Source organism: Mytilus trossulus, chromosome 4 (genome assembly GCF_036588685.1).
Source record: "Mytilus trossulus isolate FHL-02 chromosome 4, PNRI_Mtr1.1.1.hap1, whole genome shotgun sequence".
In the NCBI taxonomy this organism is placed as follows: domain Eukaryota; kingdom Metazoa; phylum Mollusca; class Bivalvia; order Mytilida; family Mytilidae; genus Mytilus; species Mytilus trossulus.
In genome coordinates, this window is record NC_086376.1 from 49,113,750 (window position 1) to 49,129,928 (window position 16,179).

At 32.3% G+C, this 16,179-nt stretch overlaps 1 protein-coding gene across 1 annotated transcript; it reads right to left on the minus strand.

The window, feature by feature from the left end:
* Nucleotides 1-3,079: 3,079 nt before the first annotated feature.
* On the minus strand, nucleotides 3,080-4,466 carry LOC134716659 (THAP domain-containing protein 6-like). The gene is made up of 3 exons (XM_063579666.1): nucleotides 4,268-4,466; nucleotides 3,446-3,645; nucleotides 3,080-3,100 (listed from the first exon to the last, which is right to left on the minus strand). The coding sequence occupies exons 1-3, from the start codon at nucleotides 4,464-4,466 to the stop codon at nucleotides 3,080-3,082; spliced, it is 420 nt and encodes a 139-aa protein (XP_063435736.1).
* Nucleotides 4,467-16,179: the final 11,713 nt, after the last annotated feature.

The window sequence follows — 16,179 nt, forward strand, 5'->3', positions numbered from 1 at the left end:
TTACAATCCAACCATATTCGCTGATCTGATAACATTTAGGTAATAAATTTGTAAGGTAACAGTATTTAATTGGTAATTCGATAAAATTGAGAATGAAAAAAACATGTACAAGATTATTTTTCTAAAATACTGATTTGATTTAAAAATTAAAAGCCCCTTTAACATACATGATTTTTTTCTTATTAAACAAATCTCTTTAAGTTGTTTGTACTATGCTGGTTTACATTTTTATCTTAAGCTTCTATCTGTAAAATCAACCACGAATGATAAGAAAAAATCCCTCAAAAAGGGACAGATAACTCTTTTAATTCCATTGATTGAACTGTTATCCCATAATACTTTTTAAGGTTAAAAATGACTTACTGGAGCAATCAAAATATCTATTTAAAATGAAAGAATAAATGAATTATTACCTTATATAATGGAAGAGCTAGTTCTTTAATTTGCTACTCCCAGTTATTCAGTATGTATTAAACAATTTTGAAATGCAAGATAATTATTATAACATGCAATATTTGTATTAACCAGTAAATATTATTTTTTTTACGTTCATGCTAGAATCTCAAACATTTAACTTTACAATTTTAATTTATCAAAAACAAATAAATTGATGCGGTAAATGAAAAAAAAATCATAAATATTTTTTAATTTAGTGATAAATATACCAGTATTCAGTTGTTTGCATAATTTTAACTTTTGTCATTTGGGCTTTATATGATAAAGTTATATTATTTACTTTATGGTAAGTGGTTTTCTCATGATGAAGGCTTTTATGTGATCTTTTGTATCCTGCATCAATGTTTTACATCCAAGCCATTTAGTCTCTTGTCGATATTGTCTCATTCATAATCATACCGCCTCTTCTTGAACCGAAGAAGGTTACTTTTGATATTACCATATTTCATGATTTAAATTTATAGTACAATAAATAGAAGATCCTTTTACATTATTTCACTGCTTATACATATTGATAGTTCAATTCAATATTTGTTTGGTTGAATTTATCCTGCATGTCAAATAATATCTTCGTATTCCCCTTTAAAAAGTTAGGACTTCAAAGTGCGACATAACATTGAATTTGAACTGTTTTTGTTAAATAGCTATAGGAAAAATCATTGGCATGTTCAAATTTATTTCAGACGCTGAAGCAAATAGACTAATAATTAACTTCTGATCCAGACTGTTTAGGACAAATAAAAAAAGATGAGTGTTTCCTAAATAAGAAATAGGTAATGTTACCATACCCTCCTTATTTTCTAATCTAAAAAGATACTCTACCTCAGTTGTTTTTTATTCATTTTTCAATAAGCACTGTTAAAGTCAGAATGTCTCACTAGCCCGAATGTAAACAAAACTAATGTTTATTTAGTTAACAAAGCATAGGAAGTGGAATAAAACATTCAATTCCCTTGGATTAGGGTACCCAGTGATATGACGATTTGTCCCCTGTCGAAAAATTATATTTCAAGCAAAGCCCTAGCTCATCAGATATGAATATTCTTGAGTGAACAAACCTTAAGGTTTATGTACCCTTTTGTAGCCATTTTTGTACGAACTTTTCAAACTTCAATTGCATCAAAACTACAGATGTAATGAAAAATAGGGATAGACCATTTTGTACATGTTCCAAGGGGAAACTTAATGAAAAGCATTATTTTTTACTGTTCGATTGCATTGACTTTGTTGCAAATAAATCAAGATTTTTTTAGAAAATACACAGCCTTTATCCTTGTACTCTCATATTTGGCTATTTGATAACTGATAGATATAGGATTATTGCATGCAGTGCCAGCATTGATTTCCTTAAAACAAGTTCATAAATCTAGTTATTGGTTAAAACAAATATAAATATTGCCAAAATCAAGTACACCTTTTAGGGTGCGCTCGACTTTAGTGACTCAGCACGAGGTATTTTGGAATTTACAGGTTGCTTAGAACTTTTTGTAAAAAAATAAATACTAGCATATCATAGAAAATCAAGTGAGTAATTTATGTTTCAAAATGTATAACAAAAATCTCTGTATTAAAGGCTGTGGATTTTCTACAAAAATCTTGATTTATTTGCCACAAAGTCATCTTTTTCTATCAAATGCAATGAAACAGTAAACAATAATGCCTTGCATGAAGTTTCCCCTTGGAATATGTACTAAATGGCTTATCTCTATCATTCATTATATCTGTAGTTTTGATACAATTGAGGTTTGAAAAATTCGTACAAAAATGGCTACAGAAGGGTACATAAACCTTAATTTCTCCCTGATTCAAGGGAAATAATTGTATAAAGTCACATTGTGTTTTTAAAATATCAAGCATTTCTGTGTACAATTTTTTTTCTGAAATTTGAAATTGCAAAACCAATAAAAACATTTATTGAACCCAATTGCAGCTTTGACTTACAAATTCCATGTTTGAATATTTTAAAACTTTTTGTTTCTCTCTATGTGTATTCGCTTTGAAGCAACCATTCTGTCATGACGAACTTCAGCTGGATCTAACTGATATTTACCATACAAGAAATTTGGTATGTAAACCTTGATTTGCAAAAAAGGGTAAAATCACAAAAACACTGAACTTAGAGGAAAATCAATTCGGAGAGTCCATAATCACATGGCAAAATCAAATAACAAAGCGCATCAAAAACGAATTGACAAGAACTGTCATATTCCTGACTTGGTACAGGCATTTTCAAATGTAGAAAATGGTGGATTGAACCTGGTTTTATAGCGCTAACCCTCTCACTTTGATGACAGTCTCATCAAATTCCATTATATTTACATTGATGCATTAACTAAACAGACACAATAAATAAAATAGTCAAAATATGGGTACATCAGTCATAATCATATAATAATTATAAAAAGGAACAGAACACAAAAACATCTACTATCTACAAACACATTCATTGATTTGTGTGTCTGACGTCAGAAAATTATATACCTCACATAGATTTTTCGTTCAATGTGCAATTTGATGGTCTTTCTATAGGTATTTCGGTAGCATCCATTATCACTCTGGTTTTGGGATTTATTTTTTTAAAGAAATCACTAGGCATGGTTTCATTTATTATTTCTTGAGAAGGTCAAATGTTAATTTCTTGAGGCTGAAAATACAGGTAATTAATCCAAGTGATAATGATCCTAGAAACTGTGGATTGTGAGACTTGAAATAGCATTTCCAACTCAATATCCTCTTTGTTTTATCTTAGTTTGATTAAAGTCATAAAAAGATCAATAGGATTGAGTAAAGTACCCTTAAATTCAAGTTCAAATGCACTTGGACCAAGGCAATGAAAAAAATCATGTAATGGTCAAAATCTTGAAAACCAGTATAATAATTGATAATTTGTTATCTTTTTTGAACGATTCTAATGAAAATTTACTAAATGATGGAATTTCACATTGGATACGTTTGCTTTGCTGTGAGGATTCATTAAGATTGAATATACTTGACTCTTGAGCTTCTTTGTTGTTTCAATTTCAGTTTCATATTGGACCTCTATAGAATCATCCTTAATTAAATGTGGTGTTGCTAGTGAAGTATCAGATCTTCTTTTAAATCTGTTTGCTCTTGGAGACTCCTCAGAACATGTCTTCATAAATTCAAACACAGAGGGAATAGCATTTTCTGTAAGTCTGCAGCGATCACCTGCAAAAAAACAATGCATTTGTTAATATCAAATAGGTATAGGAAGATGTGGTATGAGTGTCAATGAGACAAATTTCATATCCACTTTATCAACATTTCAAAGCTACAAGTTAGTAAATACCGTTGTGAAACAACACATTTTGAAAATACTTTGACCTTAAGTTCAAATAAAATAAGAAGATGTGGTAAAATTGCCTATGAAACAACTCTGCACAAGTGACCAAATGACAGGGAATATAAAAACTATAGATATTTGATGAATTATGTGAAGGTGTTATATTTTTTTAGTTTCTATTAGTATAAGCATTCTTATATTTTGTTACAATTTTTGCATGGTAAATTTGTGCTTTATAGATATTGTATAGACCTTTGTCAATATTGTTAAACAGTAGTATGTACATACAATGAATGTGCATTTTGACAACTAACGGTAGATGTGTTGGGTAACTTGAGTTGTTGAGTTGCTGAATTAAAGATGGATAGTACATTTTTACAAGTACCAATGTTAATACTGTAAGTCAAAGATCACACACTGTGAAAAATTATAACAAATTATTTTTTTTTATAAATTTTGAAACAAAAAAAATACAGTCACATCAAACATTTCTTTGATATTAATAACCTGACAATGTTCTTCGGTAATCAGTGGCAAGAAAGTGGTCATAACATACAACGTCATGTTGACCAGGATTCCACAACTTCTTTGTCTTAACATCAGTTCTCCTGAAGACAACCCTCCATTTCATCTTCAATGTCGGATCATTCGGAAACTGATGTCCCCCTGAAGCCTTACACCCAGGCACACAACATCTTTGGGGCATGTTATAGTCTACAAAGCTTGAAAGATCTTGTAGGTTCGATAAGGTCCTAAAATGGCCCCCTTTTTTAGCGTAATTTTCAAATTCGGATTTATCGACCAATATCACGATAAACTATAGTTAATACATTGACTAGCTAGGATATCAACCATTTTGATGAAAAGGAGTATGTTCGATAAGGTCCTAAAATGGCTCCCTTTTTTAGCGTAAATTTCAAATTCGGGTTTATTGAAATTATCACGACAAATTATAGCTAATACATTGACTAGATAGGATATAAGCCATTTTGTTAAAAATTTTACGTTTCTGCGAATCATTATGACGTCACAAGTTGTACTCATATTGATTTTCACGAAAAAATCAATGAAAATGGGTAAAATTCCAAAGATTATTTGACAGGAAACATAACGCGCAAACGTCGACAACAAAGATCTTTTACAATGATTTTTAAATAACATGTCTTATTTGAATATTAAGCTTGTCGACGCCTGCGCTCTATGCTTCCTGGTCCTTTATTTGGTTGAAATCCAGCGGATTTTGTCAAATTTTACCAAATTCCCTTATCTTGACCTTTTTGGGATGTAAAAATCAACGTGTTAGAATTTAACTTTGACAAAAACAGCTCTGTTTATCTTTTTCACATGTCTTTAAGGCATCTTAAAACAATTATTGTCTTGTAACCATGAACTTTATAATTGGGGCCAAATAAGGCACTTACCGGACTTCCTCCTTTTACGTTTCTGCGTTTCATTATGACGTCTCAAGTTGTACTCATATTGATTTTTCACGAAAAAATCAAAGAAAATGGGTAAATTTCCATAAATTATTGGACAGGAAACATAGAGCGCATACGCCGTCAACAAAGATCTTTTAAACAATGTTTGTGAAGACATTTAACATGTCTTATTTGAATATTAAGCTTGTCGACGCCTGCGCTCTATGCTTCCTGGTCCTTTATTTGGTTGAAATCTAGCTGATTTTGTCAAATTTCACCAAAATCCCTTATCTTGACCTTTTTGGGAGGTAAAAATCAACGTGTTAAAATTAAACTTTGACAAAAACAGCTCTGTTTAACTTTCTAACATGTCTTTAAGGCAACTTAAACCATTTATTGTCTTGTAACTAGGAACTTTATAATTGGGGCCAAATACGGCCATTACCGAACTTACTCCTTTATGTTTACGTCGTTATGTCATTTTTTGTTTACGTTGGTGTCAAGCGTCTGACGTGATTCAAACGCCCGATTAATCACCTATGAAATAACAACGCCACCCGATGCGCAACATATGGAGGGGGATTCCTATTGTACACAGTCTTGAGATTTCTAATAGCAGTGAACACTTGCCCATAAGTACTTAAAAGGAACATATTGGACATTGAACTTTCTAACCAATATTGATGAACATCAGGTTCAACATATAACATGTATCTATTAAAATAAAATAAATTTAATTTTGGCGGTAACGCGTCTTCTGATTGGCTGACGCTATTTTGTTATCAGCCCATAGACATAATTTAGTCATGTGATCGTGACCTCATCAACGTCTTTTCATGTTTTTCTACGATTTAAAATGGAATTAAGAATTAATTTATCAGAAAAGACTGTAATATTATTTATGTCTTTTCGAAATAACATAAAAAAATGTGGTGCACATATTAGATATATTGGTTTCACTAATGTCCTGCAATAATTATAACACATAATCTATAATTATGTTTATAAAGAGATAGATTCCTTCTGATAAGATATTATTAAGTTTGTACTATATATGCTATTTATAAATTTTATATGTTTGCAATCAATCCTACGCTTATATAGCGTTTCGGCGGTATTTTTCCTATATATTTAAATTATACTTTCTTTACCTTGGTCGATGTCAGAATATCTGATAAATTTATGTGCCTTTTATAAGCAATTATCGTAGATTTTGTGAATACCTCATTGTCAACCACATTATCTCTTATGAGATGCCAATGTTTTAAAAGGTGTTTTCGTAATTTGCTTATGCAAGGATTATATTTAGTAGCCATTACAAGAGGAATTTCCTCTTAACGTTTCCCTTCCTTAGTTGAAAACAAATGTTTTCTCTCTTTGGTTAAGGCTTCATTGAAGCTAGACATGATTTCAGTGTTAGTGTAACCCCTATTTATCAAATTATGTTTGAACTTTAAGACAATTTCTCTAAGGTCATTATCATTGTTTGTTGATCTTCTGTAACGAATTACTTCTCCCCGGATAAATGCTTAAATCACGTGCTCATTATGTGAGCTATTTCTGAGCAAATATAGAAAATAATTCGTAGGTTTGAAGTGGGTTTTCATGTCTAATATATTAACTGCTAGAAATCTTCTGCCCTTGAATTCTTATTATTCCATCATCCATGTATCTGGCATAATAAGATATGTTTGTCTTGTAAGGAAATGACGAAATAATTTCTTTCATTATTTGATAGAATAAAATATTACAACATTCTGGTGCACAGCTGGCCCCAATTGCAGAACCTAGACATTGTTGATATAATCGATCATTAAATTCGAAGATATTATATTGCAGAACATATCCCAAGAGGGAAACTAAATCATCTGTAGAGGGATATTTTATAGTGTAATGCGATTTATCAAATGCATCATATGCTGCTCTTACTGCTAAAAGATTTTCTTCAATTGGATAGTTGGTAAACATCTGACTTATGTCAAAACTACATAATAGGCAATTGTCTAATGGTTTCATTGTTTCTATTTTTTGTATAAAATCAGATGAATCTCTGATGAACGTATGGTGTTTCTTAACTATTGGCACAAGAAAATAATCAACATAACGACCTATGTATTCAGTGATCGTACCAATCTGGGAAATGATAGGTCTCCCTGGAGGAACTATTAAATCAATATTAAATCCTAAACTCATGACATTGTCAAAATCTACAAAATTTATTTTATGTATTTTCGGTGATATATGCATTTGTCCCGGTCCGTAATTTTTCTGATTGCTATTTATCATGTATTTGAATGAAATTTCGTCAATTTCATTGTGAATGTGCATTCTAGTGACATAATCATTGATATTATTTCTGAGAACCTTGAAGTCAAAACCGTCGAGACTTGTGTAGTGATGCGATTGTAATTGCCGATAAGCTTCGGATAAGTAAATATTCTTATCACAAACAACAACATTGTTGCTTTTATCAGCTTTTTTAATAAGATTTGGTTTGTCTCGCAAAAGTGAAGATATGCTTGACCTCTCACCAGGTTTCAGATTGTCTCTAAATCTCCGAGGCTGCATTGACGACAACTCATGTTTTGTTTGGAAAATATAATTTTCAAGTGCATCACAGCTGTAGTGAGGTTCATATTTGCTATTGTCCCTGAATGGGTGTATATTTTCATTCTTTGAATAAAATAGAAATTTACATCTTAATTTTCTAGCAAATTCATTAAAGTCTCTCATCAAATCTTTTTTTACCCCTTTCAATGCGGGAGCAGGTATAAATTTCAACCCTTTTGAAAGAAAGCAGCAAATAATCATTGTCAGTTAAAGTTTTCATTGACAGATTAACCACATGCTGTTTAGCCTGTTTTATTTGGAATTTTATTTTTGATTGTTGCATTTCAACTTTGATTCTTTGGCGCTTGCCATATTTTTTCTTTTTCATATGAACATTAAGGCGTCTAGCCATGACTACTGCAATATCGCAGAGATGAAGTTGGCTTGTGTGTCAATGCAGACTGGGAAACTCAATGGGGTGTGGCTGGATAGCATAGCTATTATCTGATTGGTCATTGATATAAATTTACTGATTGGCAGGAAGAAACGAAAACATTGGAAGTTTAACACATTTTTATATAGGTAATTATCCCATATGAAAAATATCAAAACAAGAAATATTTACTGTTCATCATCCGTTATGGAATACAAAAAGCGACCAAATAATGTCTGATAAAAAAGAATAACATACCATTAAATAGAAAATTAATCTCAATGTGAAAAAACATATAGTCTGTCAAATAATCACGTTCAAAATTTTACGCACTCATCCAGTAGGTATGAACAATATGTTCGTGTATACACAGTATATTTTTTTAATTACACAGTTATGGTCGTCCTCTTCTGTTGTTGCCCTTTTTGAAATGGATGTTGGATCTCTCTCTTCCATGTAGGGATGGGTTGTTTGGCACGTATATCGGTTTTGAACTCTGCTAGATACTTCTCCTGGCGTTCCTTTATGTCCAAGAATCTCTTAGCCAAATCGGATCGAGCCAGGCCAGCACATTTAGTTGCTACACCATTGATAGTGTTGGTGTTATCTAGGTTTTTCTTAATTTCCCCATCAATGTCAGAAATTTTATTGTCTAGGAATTTGACGGACTCTGTTAGTAGGTTTGTTTTGGTTTCCCTCAGCTCGGTTGTCCATATTTCACCGAGTTCCTTTGAATAGTCTCTATTCAGGAGGTCCGGTCTACAATCAAGAAGGATTTGCAGAATGGTGGAATGTTCCCATCCTCTTGCAGGCCATAGACCAATCCCTCTCTGGCCTTAGCTATGGCCAATTTGCTGTTCATAATAGTCCTCAAATCCCTGACTGCGCCAGAAACCACATCCGAGAAGTCACTTTCAGTTTTGTCCTCTTCCACCTTCGGTGCCGGATTTTTTTTTGGATTGATTGCAAACATATAAAATTTATAAATAGCAAATATAGTACAAACTTGATAATTTCTTATCAGAAGGAATCTATCTCTTTATAAACATAATGATAGAGTATGTGTTATAGTTACTGCAGGACATTATTGAAACCAATATATTTCGATATGGTTCCCAACATGAACCTTGCAATGTTCTATGAAAACAATGATAGTAATTGTGTGAAGATGAAGAGGGAAGCCGTGGACGTTGGGTTTCGCTTTATCTTAATTCTTTGTTTCATTTGATATCACCTTTTCCCATTCATTTGGTACACAATCTAACAAACTATTATATTGCTGTCTAAGTTTATAACAGTCTACATTTTCATTAACATTTTAAACTATTTCTTTAATAGCATTAAATGGTAAGAAACCTGGAACCATTGCGTATGCTATATGTTTCAATTGGATATTTCCAGCTAATAAAAACTGTTTTCAAAGTATGCATTTTCCGTTTATCTTAATCGATTCATTAACAAAAATCAGTGGATAAAAGATATCAACCAATCGTACTAATATAAATATCAACTCAAGTTTTAAAATATTACATATATCATTTATTCTAAAAGAAAACCCAATTTGATTTTAGCTATAGTTAAATGTTTGTATAACGAATAGTGCTGGGTTATTGTAATGTTTTTAACCGTTCGTTATCTAGAATGTATTCACCACTTAGCATTGGATAAATGACATCTCAATAGATGTTACCATCTATAGTCAGTCAAATTGTCGCTTAGTGTCTAAAAGGTACTCAAGTGATATTGTATAATTATGTACTTTTACAATCCAACCATATTCGCTGATCTTTTTTGTCGCTTCATTGAAAATATTTAGAAGATATTGACGTAGATGGACGACTTCACACAAAAATCTATGATAAACGGGACGATTTCAACTTCCCAATTATCAATTTCCCATTTCTCAGCAGTAACATACCCTCTGCCCCTTCGTATGGTGTTTACATATCACAATTGATACGTTATTCACGTGCTTGTTCACACTATACGGACTTCATATACAGGAGTGTGCTCCTTACGCAGAAACTGCTCCAACAAAGTTATGAGGAGGACAGATTAAAATTGACACTCCGTAAATTTTATGGACACCATCACGAATTGGTGGATCCATATGATGTCTCTTTAACCAAACTAGCTAAGGACATTTTTACCACATGGTAGATTGTGGTTTGTCATTATGTCGTCTAATCTTTTAATTACCAAACGTGACTTATTCCCGATTGTGACTGTTTTGCTGAATGTGAATTCGCATTACTATAAGACGTGTTTCTGTACTTGTTTATCCCAAATTCATGTATTTAGTTTACATGTTTAATGTTATATTTGTAATTCTCATCAGATTTTGTCAAATGTGTTGACGTCTTCTTATTATATATTTAGGTGTGACGGATAGAAAAATTAATCACCTCCTCTTTATTAATTATATTAAATTTTGTACGATTATTTACGTTTGAAGTTGGATTCATAACAAACTGGACATATACATATTACAGTTTATTGCTATTAATAAGTATTGCAATATGCATTTTGTTTAAATGAATTATCAGTATTTAGTTCTAAATCAATCCTATTCTATCTCATTTTTGAATGATAGTTTTTCATATGTGACATCATGCTGTTTCTAAATTTCATAAATTCAAATGTGGCATAACGTTTCTGCCTTTTCGCCATCGTATGTGACGTCACATTTTTTTAATTACGTTGACGCCTGGACTGATTCAGATGTGTGTCTATTTTGTGATAAACTCGGGTTTAGTTTTCTGTAATTAGTTAATACTTCAGTTTCATTATGTATATCTCTTTCATATTCATTTCATTTGTTAAAATTTACTGTTTGTAATAGCATTAAGTGTTCTATATAATAAGGATGTTCTTATCCCGTGCATAAAAACAGTGCCGTATTTGTCAAAACCTTTTCAACTTTTGATCTTCAGCGCTGTACAACTTTGTACCTTTTTCACGTTCGATCTTTTATATCTAGGCGTTATGTATTCAGGTTTAGTTTTCTGTAATTAGTTAATACTTCAGTTTCTTTGTGTATATCTCTTTCATATTCATTTGATAAAATTTACTGTTTGCAATAGCATGAATTGTTCTATATAATAAGAATGTTCTTATCCCGGGCATAAAAACAATGCCGTATTTGGCGAAACCTTTTCAACTTTTGATCTTCAGCGCTGTACAACTTTGTACTTTTTTCACTTTCGATCTTTTATATCTGGGCGTCACTGGTGAGTCTTGTGTGGACAAGGCGCGTTTTTGGCGTATTGAATTTTAAACCTGATGCTTTTTGTTAATCTATTAATCATGTTTTTCTTTGTCTAATATGTTCTCCTATTTATTTGTATTGTAGTCCTGTAATATTATGTTGTCATTTCAATGTTATATTTAACTTTGCTATTAAAGTGCGAGGTTTGGCATGCCATAAAACCAGGTTCAACCCACCACTTTTATTCCCCTTTAAAAGTGTCCTGTACCAAGTCAGGAAGATGGTCATTGTTATATTATTTTTCGTTTCTCTGTGTGTTGCATTTTAACATAAGTCGTTTGTGTTTCCTCTTATTTTTGAGATATTGAGATAAGACGTTTTTAACAGCGGTATACTACTGTTGCCTTTATTTATCACCACCGGACCGGAATCTCTGCTGGTGGACAATCTGTCCCCGAGGATTCTACCAGTCCGGTAGCCTAACAGCATGAAAACTAGTAGAAAAAATAATATTATACTGGATGACACGACTCCCAGGATAAAAAGGTGTCAATCGGCTGTTGTCAAGGACACAACAACACCGATTTTATCAGGTGTCCCCAGGATCATCTTAAATGATGTTATGAAAATGACACATGTGCAGTCTTCTGAATCCTCATTGTACTATAAAAATTCAGACAAGTTTGAATATATTCGGCCGTGTACTATTCAACTTTCAGATATTTTAGATTTCAATGACAACCATCAATATTGCTCTATTTCCAAATGTAACCGTAAAAATTGTAAAACCTGTGATATTCTTATAACTGATACCCACTTCCAAAGTAATTTAACCACCAAAAGTTACAATACACATAGCCATGAGGATTTGAATTGCACTGCGCCTCCAATATTGTTTACGGTATTGAATGTGCTCTTTGTGGATTGATCTACGTCGGGGAAACTCGACAAAGACTCAATTTTAGGATGAATGATCATCGGTCTAATGTTAATGATCCTAATAACAACAAATTTGACTATAAACATTTTAATCAGCCTGACCATTCTATTGTTTCAATGAAAGTCCGGATTATAGAGAAAATATATCATCCAACAAATGACCCCATATTGAGTACACCATATCGTTTACAAAGAGAAGACTTTTGGATTAGAGAGTTGGGAACAGCCATTCCCTATGGATGCAATGACAAAATTGATGGTGTAGGTATTTTATCTAGTCCCAGGTGTAGTACTGTCAATACATTAAAATTATTTAATACTTCTGCTCGACGAAATAGAAGTCATGGTCACAGAAAATATATACCACCTGCTGTACACACCGTGACAATTGATAGTCTATTAACGTCTGTTCAAAAACCTTTAGGAATTCATCATATTAGAACTAAATTATACTCCATTTCATTGTCAAAACTTTCTTTACTATTTCAAGATGCCAAAAATACTTCCGTTACTGATTCTCGTTCTGTTTTGTATAGATTAGTTGCAATTATCATGGACATTGCTAACCATGAACTATTTAAACCCGTATTGACTACATCCAATAGTGAGGAAAAGCGTTACTTTTTTAAGGTAGAACTCGCCAATAAAGGTTTAGATGCTGTAAATATTGGCAATATTTTTCATCAAAAATCTGTTCAAAAAACTATACCTGATTACTTCAAAAATAAAGCTACACCTGTTATTTCTTATACTTACACCAAGTCTATTGCATCAAAGATTTTCAACCACAAGAGAGTTTTAGATGATTTTAACCTCAAAGATACAAAATCCAAGCCTCCGGATTGCTCATGTGCATCTTCTCAATACAATTATAGTCCAGCTGTTCATATTATTACTGGTGACCTTGGTATTGTTACCAATAAACAACTAAGAGAGTTGCTAGCCAAGGGACCAAAGTATAGAATCCCCCAGCCCATCAACTGGAAAAAAGAATTTCAAGTTACTGATGGATGCAGTTGAGGACTATGCAAGAAAATGGATAAAGCGCGAACCAGACGAACCCGAACTGGACACTTTGTCTGAATGGATCAAAGCTATTCGATCATGCATTTAGAGGCGCATACAAAAACTAAGATGTAATATGAGAACAAGAGTTTCTAACCCTTTCAAGAATCCGGAGGTTGTGGATGCTTTATCCTCTTTGCATGACAAATATGTCGTTGTTCCGGCAGATAAAGCCTCCAATAATATTGTCTTCATATGTAAAAAAAAACATTATTTGCAATGTCTCACTACAGAGCTTGGAATTGATCAAACTACTAGTAATCCTACATATTCTTTAACATCATTTACCAAGGATGAAATTTTACAAAATCATAAATCTGTCCTTCTTTCTTTTGGTATCAACATCAAAGAAAACGAAGAAAACTTGCCCTCATTATACTGGATACCTAAATTACACAAAACTCCATATAAAGAACGATACATAGCTGGGTCTTCAAAATGTTCGACTAAACATCTTTCTAAAGTATTGACTACTATTCTTTCTACAGTTAAAGATGGGCTTCAAAAATATTGTGAGGAGATATATTCTACCAGTGGTGTTAACCAGATGTGGATTCTCAAAAATTCGAAAGATCTACTGCTTAACCTTCGATCACAATCTTTGCAATTTTGCAGCAACATAAAAACTTTTGATTTTTCTACGCTATATACTACTATTCCCCATGCTCAGTTGAAAGATCGACTTCACCAACTCATAAAACAGAGCTTTTTCTATAAAAATGGGAATCGTAGATACAAATTTCTTGTTTTGGGATACAATAATATATATTTTGTGAAGAATCACACTGAATCTTCCAGAAAATATACTGAAGATAATATTATTAAAATGCTGGACTTTTTGATCGACAATATATTTGTTGAGTTTGGAGGATTTATATTTCAACAGACAGTCGGTATTCCAATGGGTACTAATTGTGCACCCCTGCTGGCTGATTTGTTTTTGTATTCGTATGAAGCAGAATTTATTCAGAACCTTCTAAAAGACAAAAAGAAAAAGCACCTTGCGAAATTCTTTAATTTTACTTTCCGATATATTGATGATGTTTTATCATTGAACAACCCATACTTCAGCCAATACTTACATATCATATATCCCAGTGAACTTGAAATTAAGGATACTACTGATACTAAAAGGACTGCTTCATACCTTGATCTTTTCCTCAATATTGACGTAGATGGACGACTTCACACAAAAATCTATGATAAACGGGACGATTTCAACTTCCCAATTATCAATTTCCCCTTCGTATGGTGTTTACATATCACAATTGATACGTTATTCACGTGCTTGTTCACACTATACGGACTTCATATACAGGATTGTGCTCCTTACGCAGAAACTGCTCCAACAAAGTTATGAGGAGGACAGATTAAAATTGACACTCCGTAAATTTTATGGACACCATCACGAATTGGTGGATCCATATGATGTCTCTTTAACCAAACTAGCTAAGGACATTTTTACCACATGGTAGATTGTGGTTTGTCATTATGTCGTCTAATCTTTTAATTACCAAACGTGACTTATTCCCGATTGTGACTGTTTTGCTGAATGTGAATTCGCATTATTATAAGACGTGTGTCTGTACTTGTTTATCCCAAATTCATGTATTTAGTTTACATGTTTAATGTTATATTTGTAATTCTCATCAGATTTTGTCAAATGTGTTGACGTCTTCTTATTATATATTTAGGTGTGACGGATAGAAAAATTAATCACCTCCTCTTTATTAATTATATTAAATTTTGTACGATTATTTACGTTTGAAGTTGGATTCATAACAAACTGGACATATACATATTACAGTTAATTGCTATTAATAAGTATTGCAATATGCATTTTGTTTAAATGAATTATCAGTATTTAGTTCTAAATCAATCCTATTCTATCTCATTTTTGAATGATAGTTTTTCATATGTGACGTCATGCTGTTTCTAAATTTCATAAATTCAAATGTGCCATAACGTTTCTGCCTTTTCGCCATCGTATGTGACGTCACAGTTTTTTTAATTACGTTGACGCCTGGACTGATTCAGATGTGTGTCTATTTTGTGATAAACTCGGGTTTAGTTTTCTGTAATTAGTTAATACTTCAGTTTCATTATGTATATCTCTTTCATATTCATTTGTTAAAAGTTACTGTTTGCAATAGCATGCAATAGCATTAAGTGTTCTATATAATAAGGATGTTCTTATCCCGTGCATAAAAACAATGCCGTATTTGTCAAAACCTTTTCAACTTTTGATCTTCAGTGCTGTACAACTTTGTACCTTTTTCACGTTCGATCTTTTATATCTAGGCGTTATGTATTCAGGTTTAGTTTTCTGTAATTAGTTAATACTTCAGTTTCTTTGTGTATATCTCTTTCATATTCATTTGATAAAATTTATTGTTTGCAATAGCATGAATTGTTCTATATAATAAGAATGTTCTTATCCCGGGCATAAAAACAATGCCGTATTTGGCGAAACCTTTTCAACTTTTGATCTTCAGCGCTGTACAACTTTGTACTTTTTTCACTTTCGATCTTTTATATCTGGGCGTCACTGGTGAGTCTTGTGTGGACAAGGCGCGTTTTTGGCGTATTGAATTTAAACCTGATGCTTTTTGTTAATCTATTAATCATGTTTTTCTTTGTCTAATATGTTCTCCTATTTATTTGTATTGTAGTCCTGTAATATTATGTTGTCATTTCAATGTTATATTTAACTTTGCCATTAAAGTGCGAGGTTTGGCATGCCATAAAACCAGGTTCAACCCACCACTTTTATTCCCCTTTATAAGTTTCCTGTACCAAGTCAGGA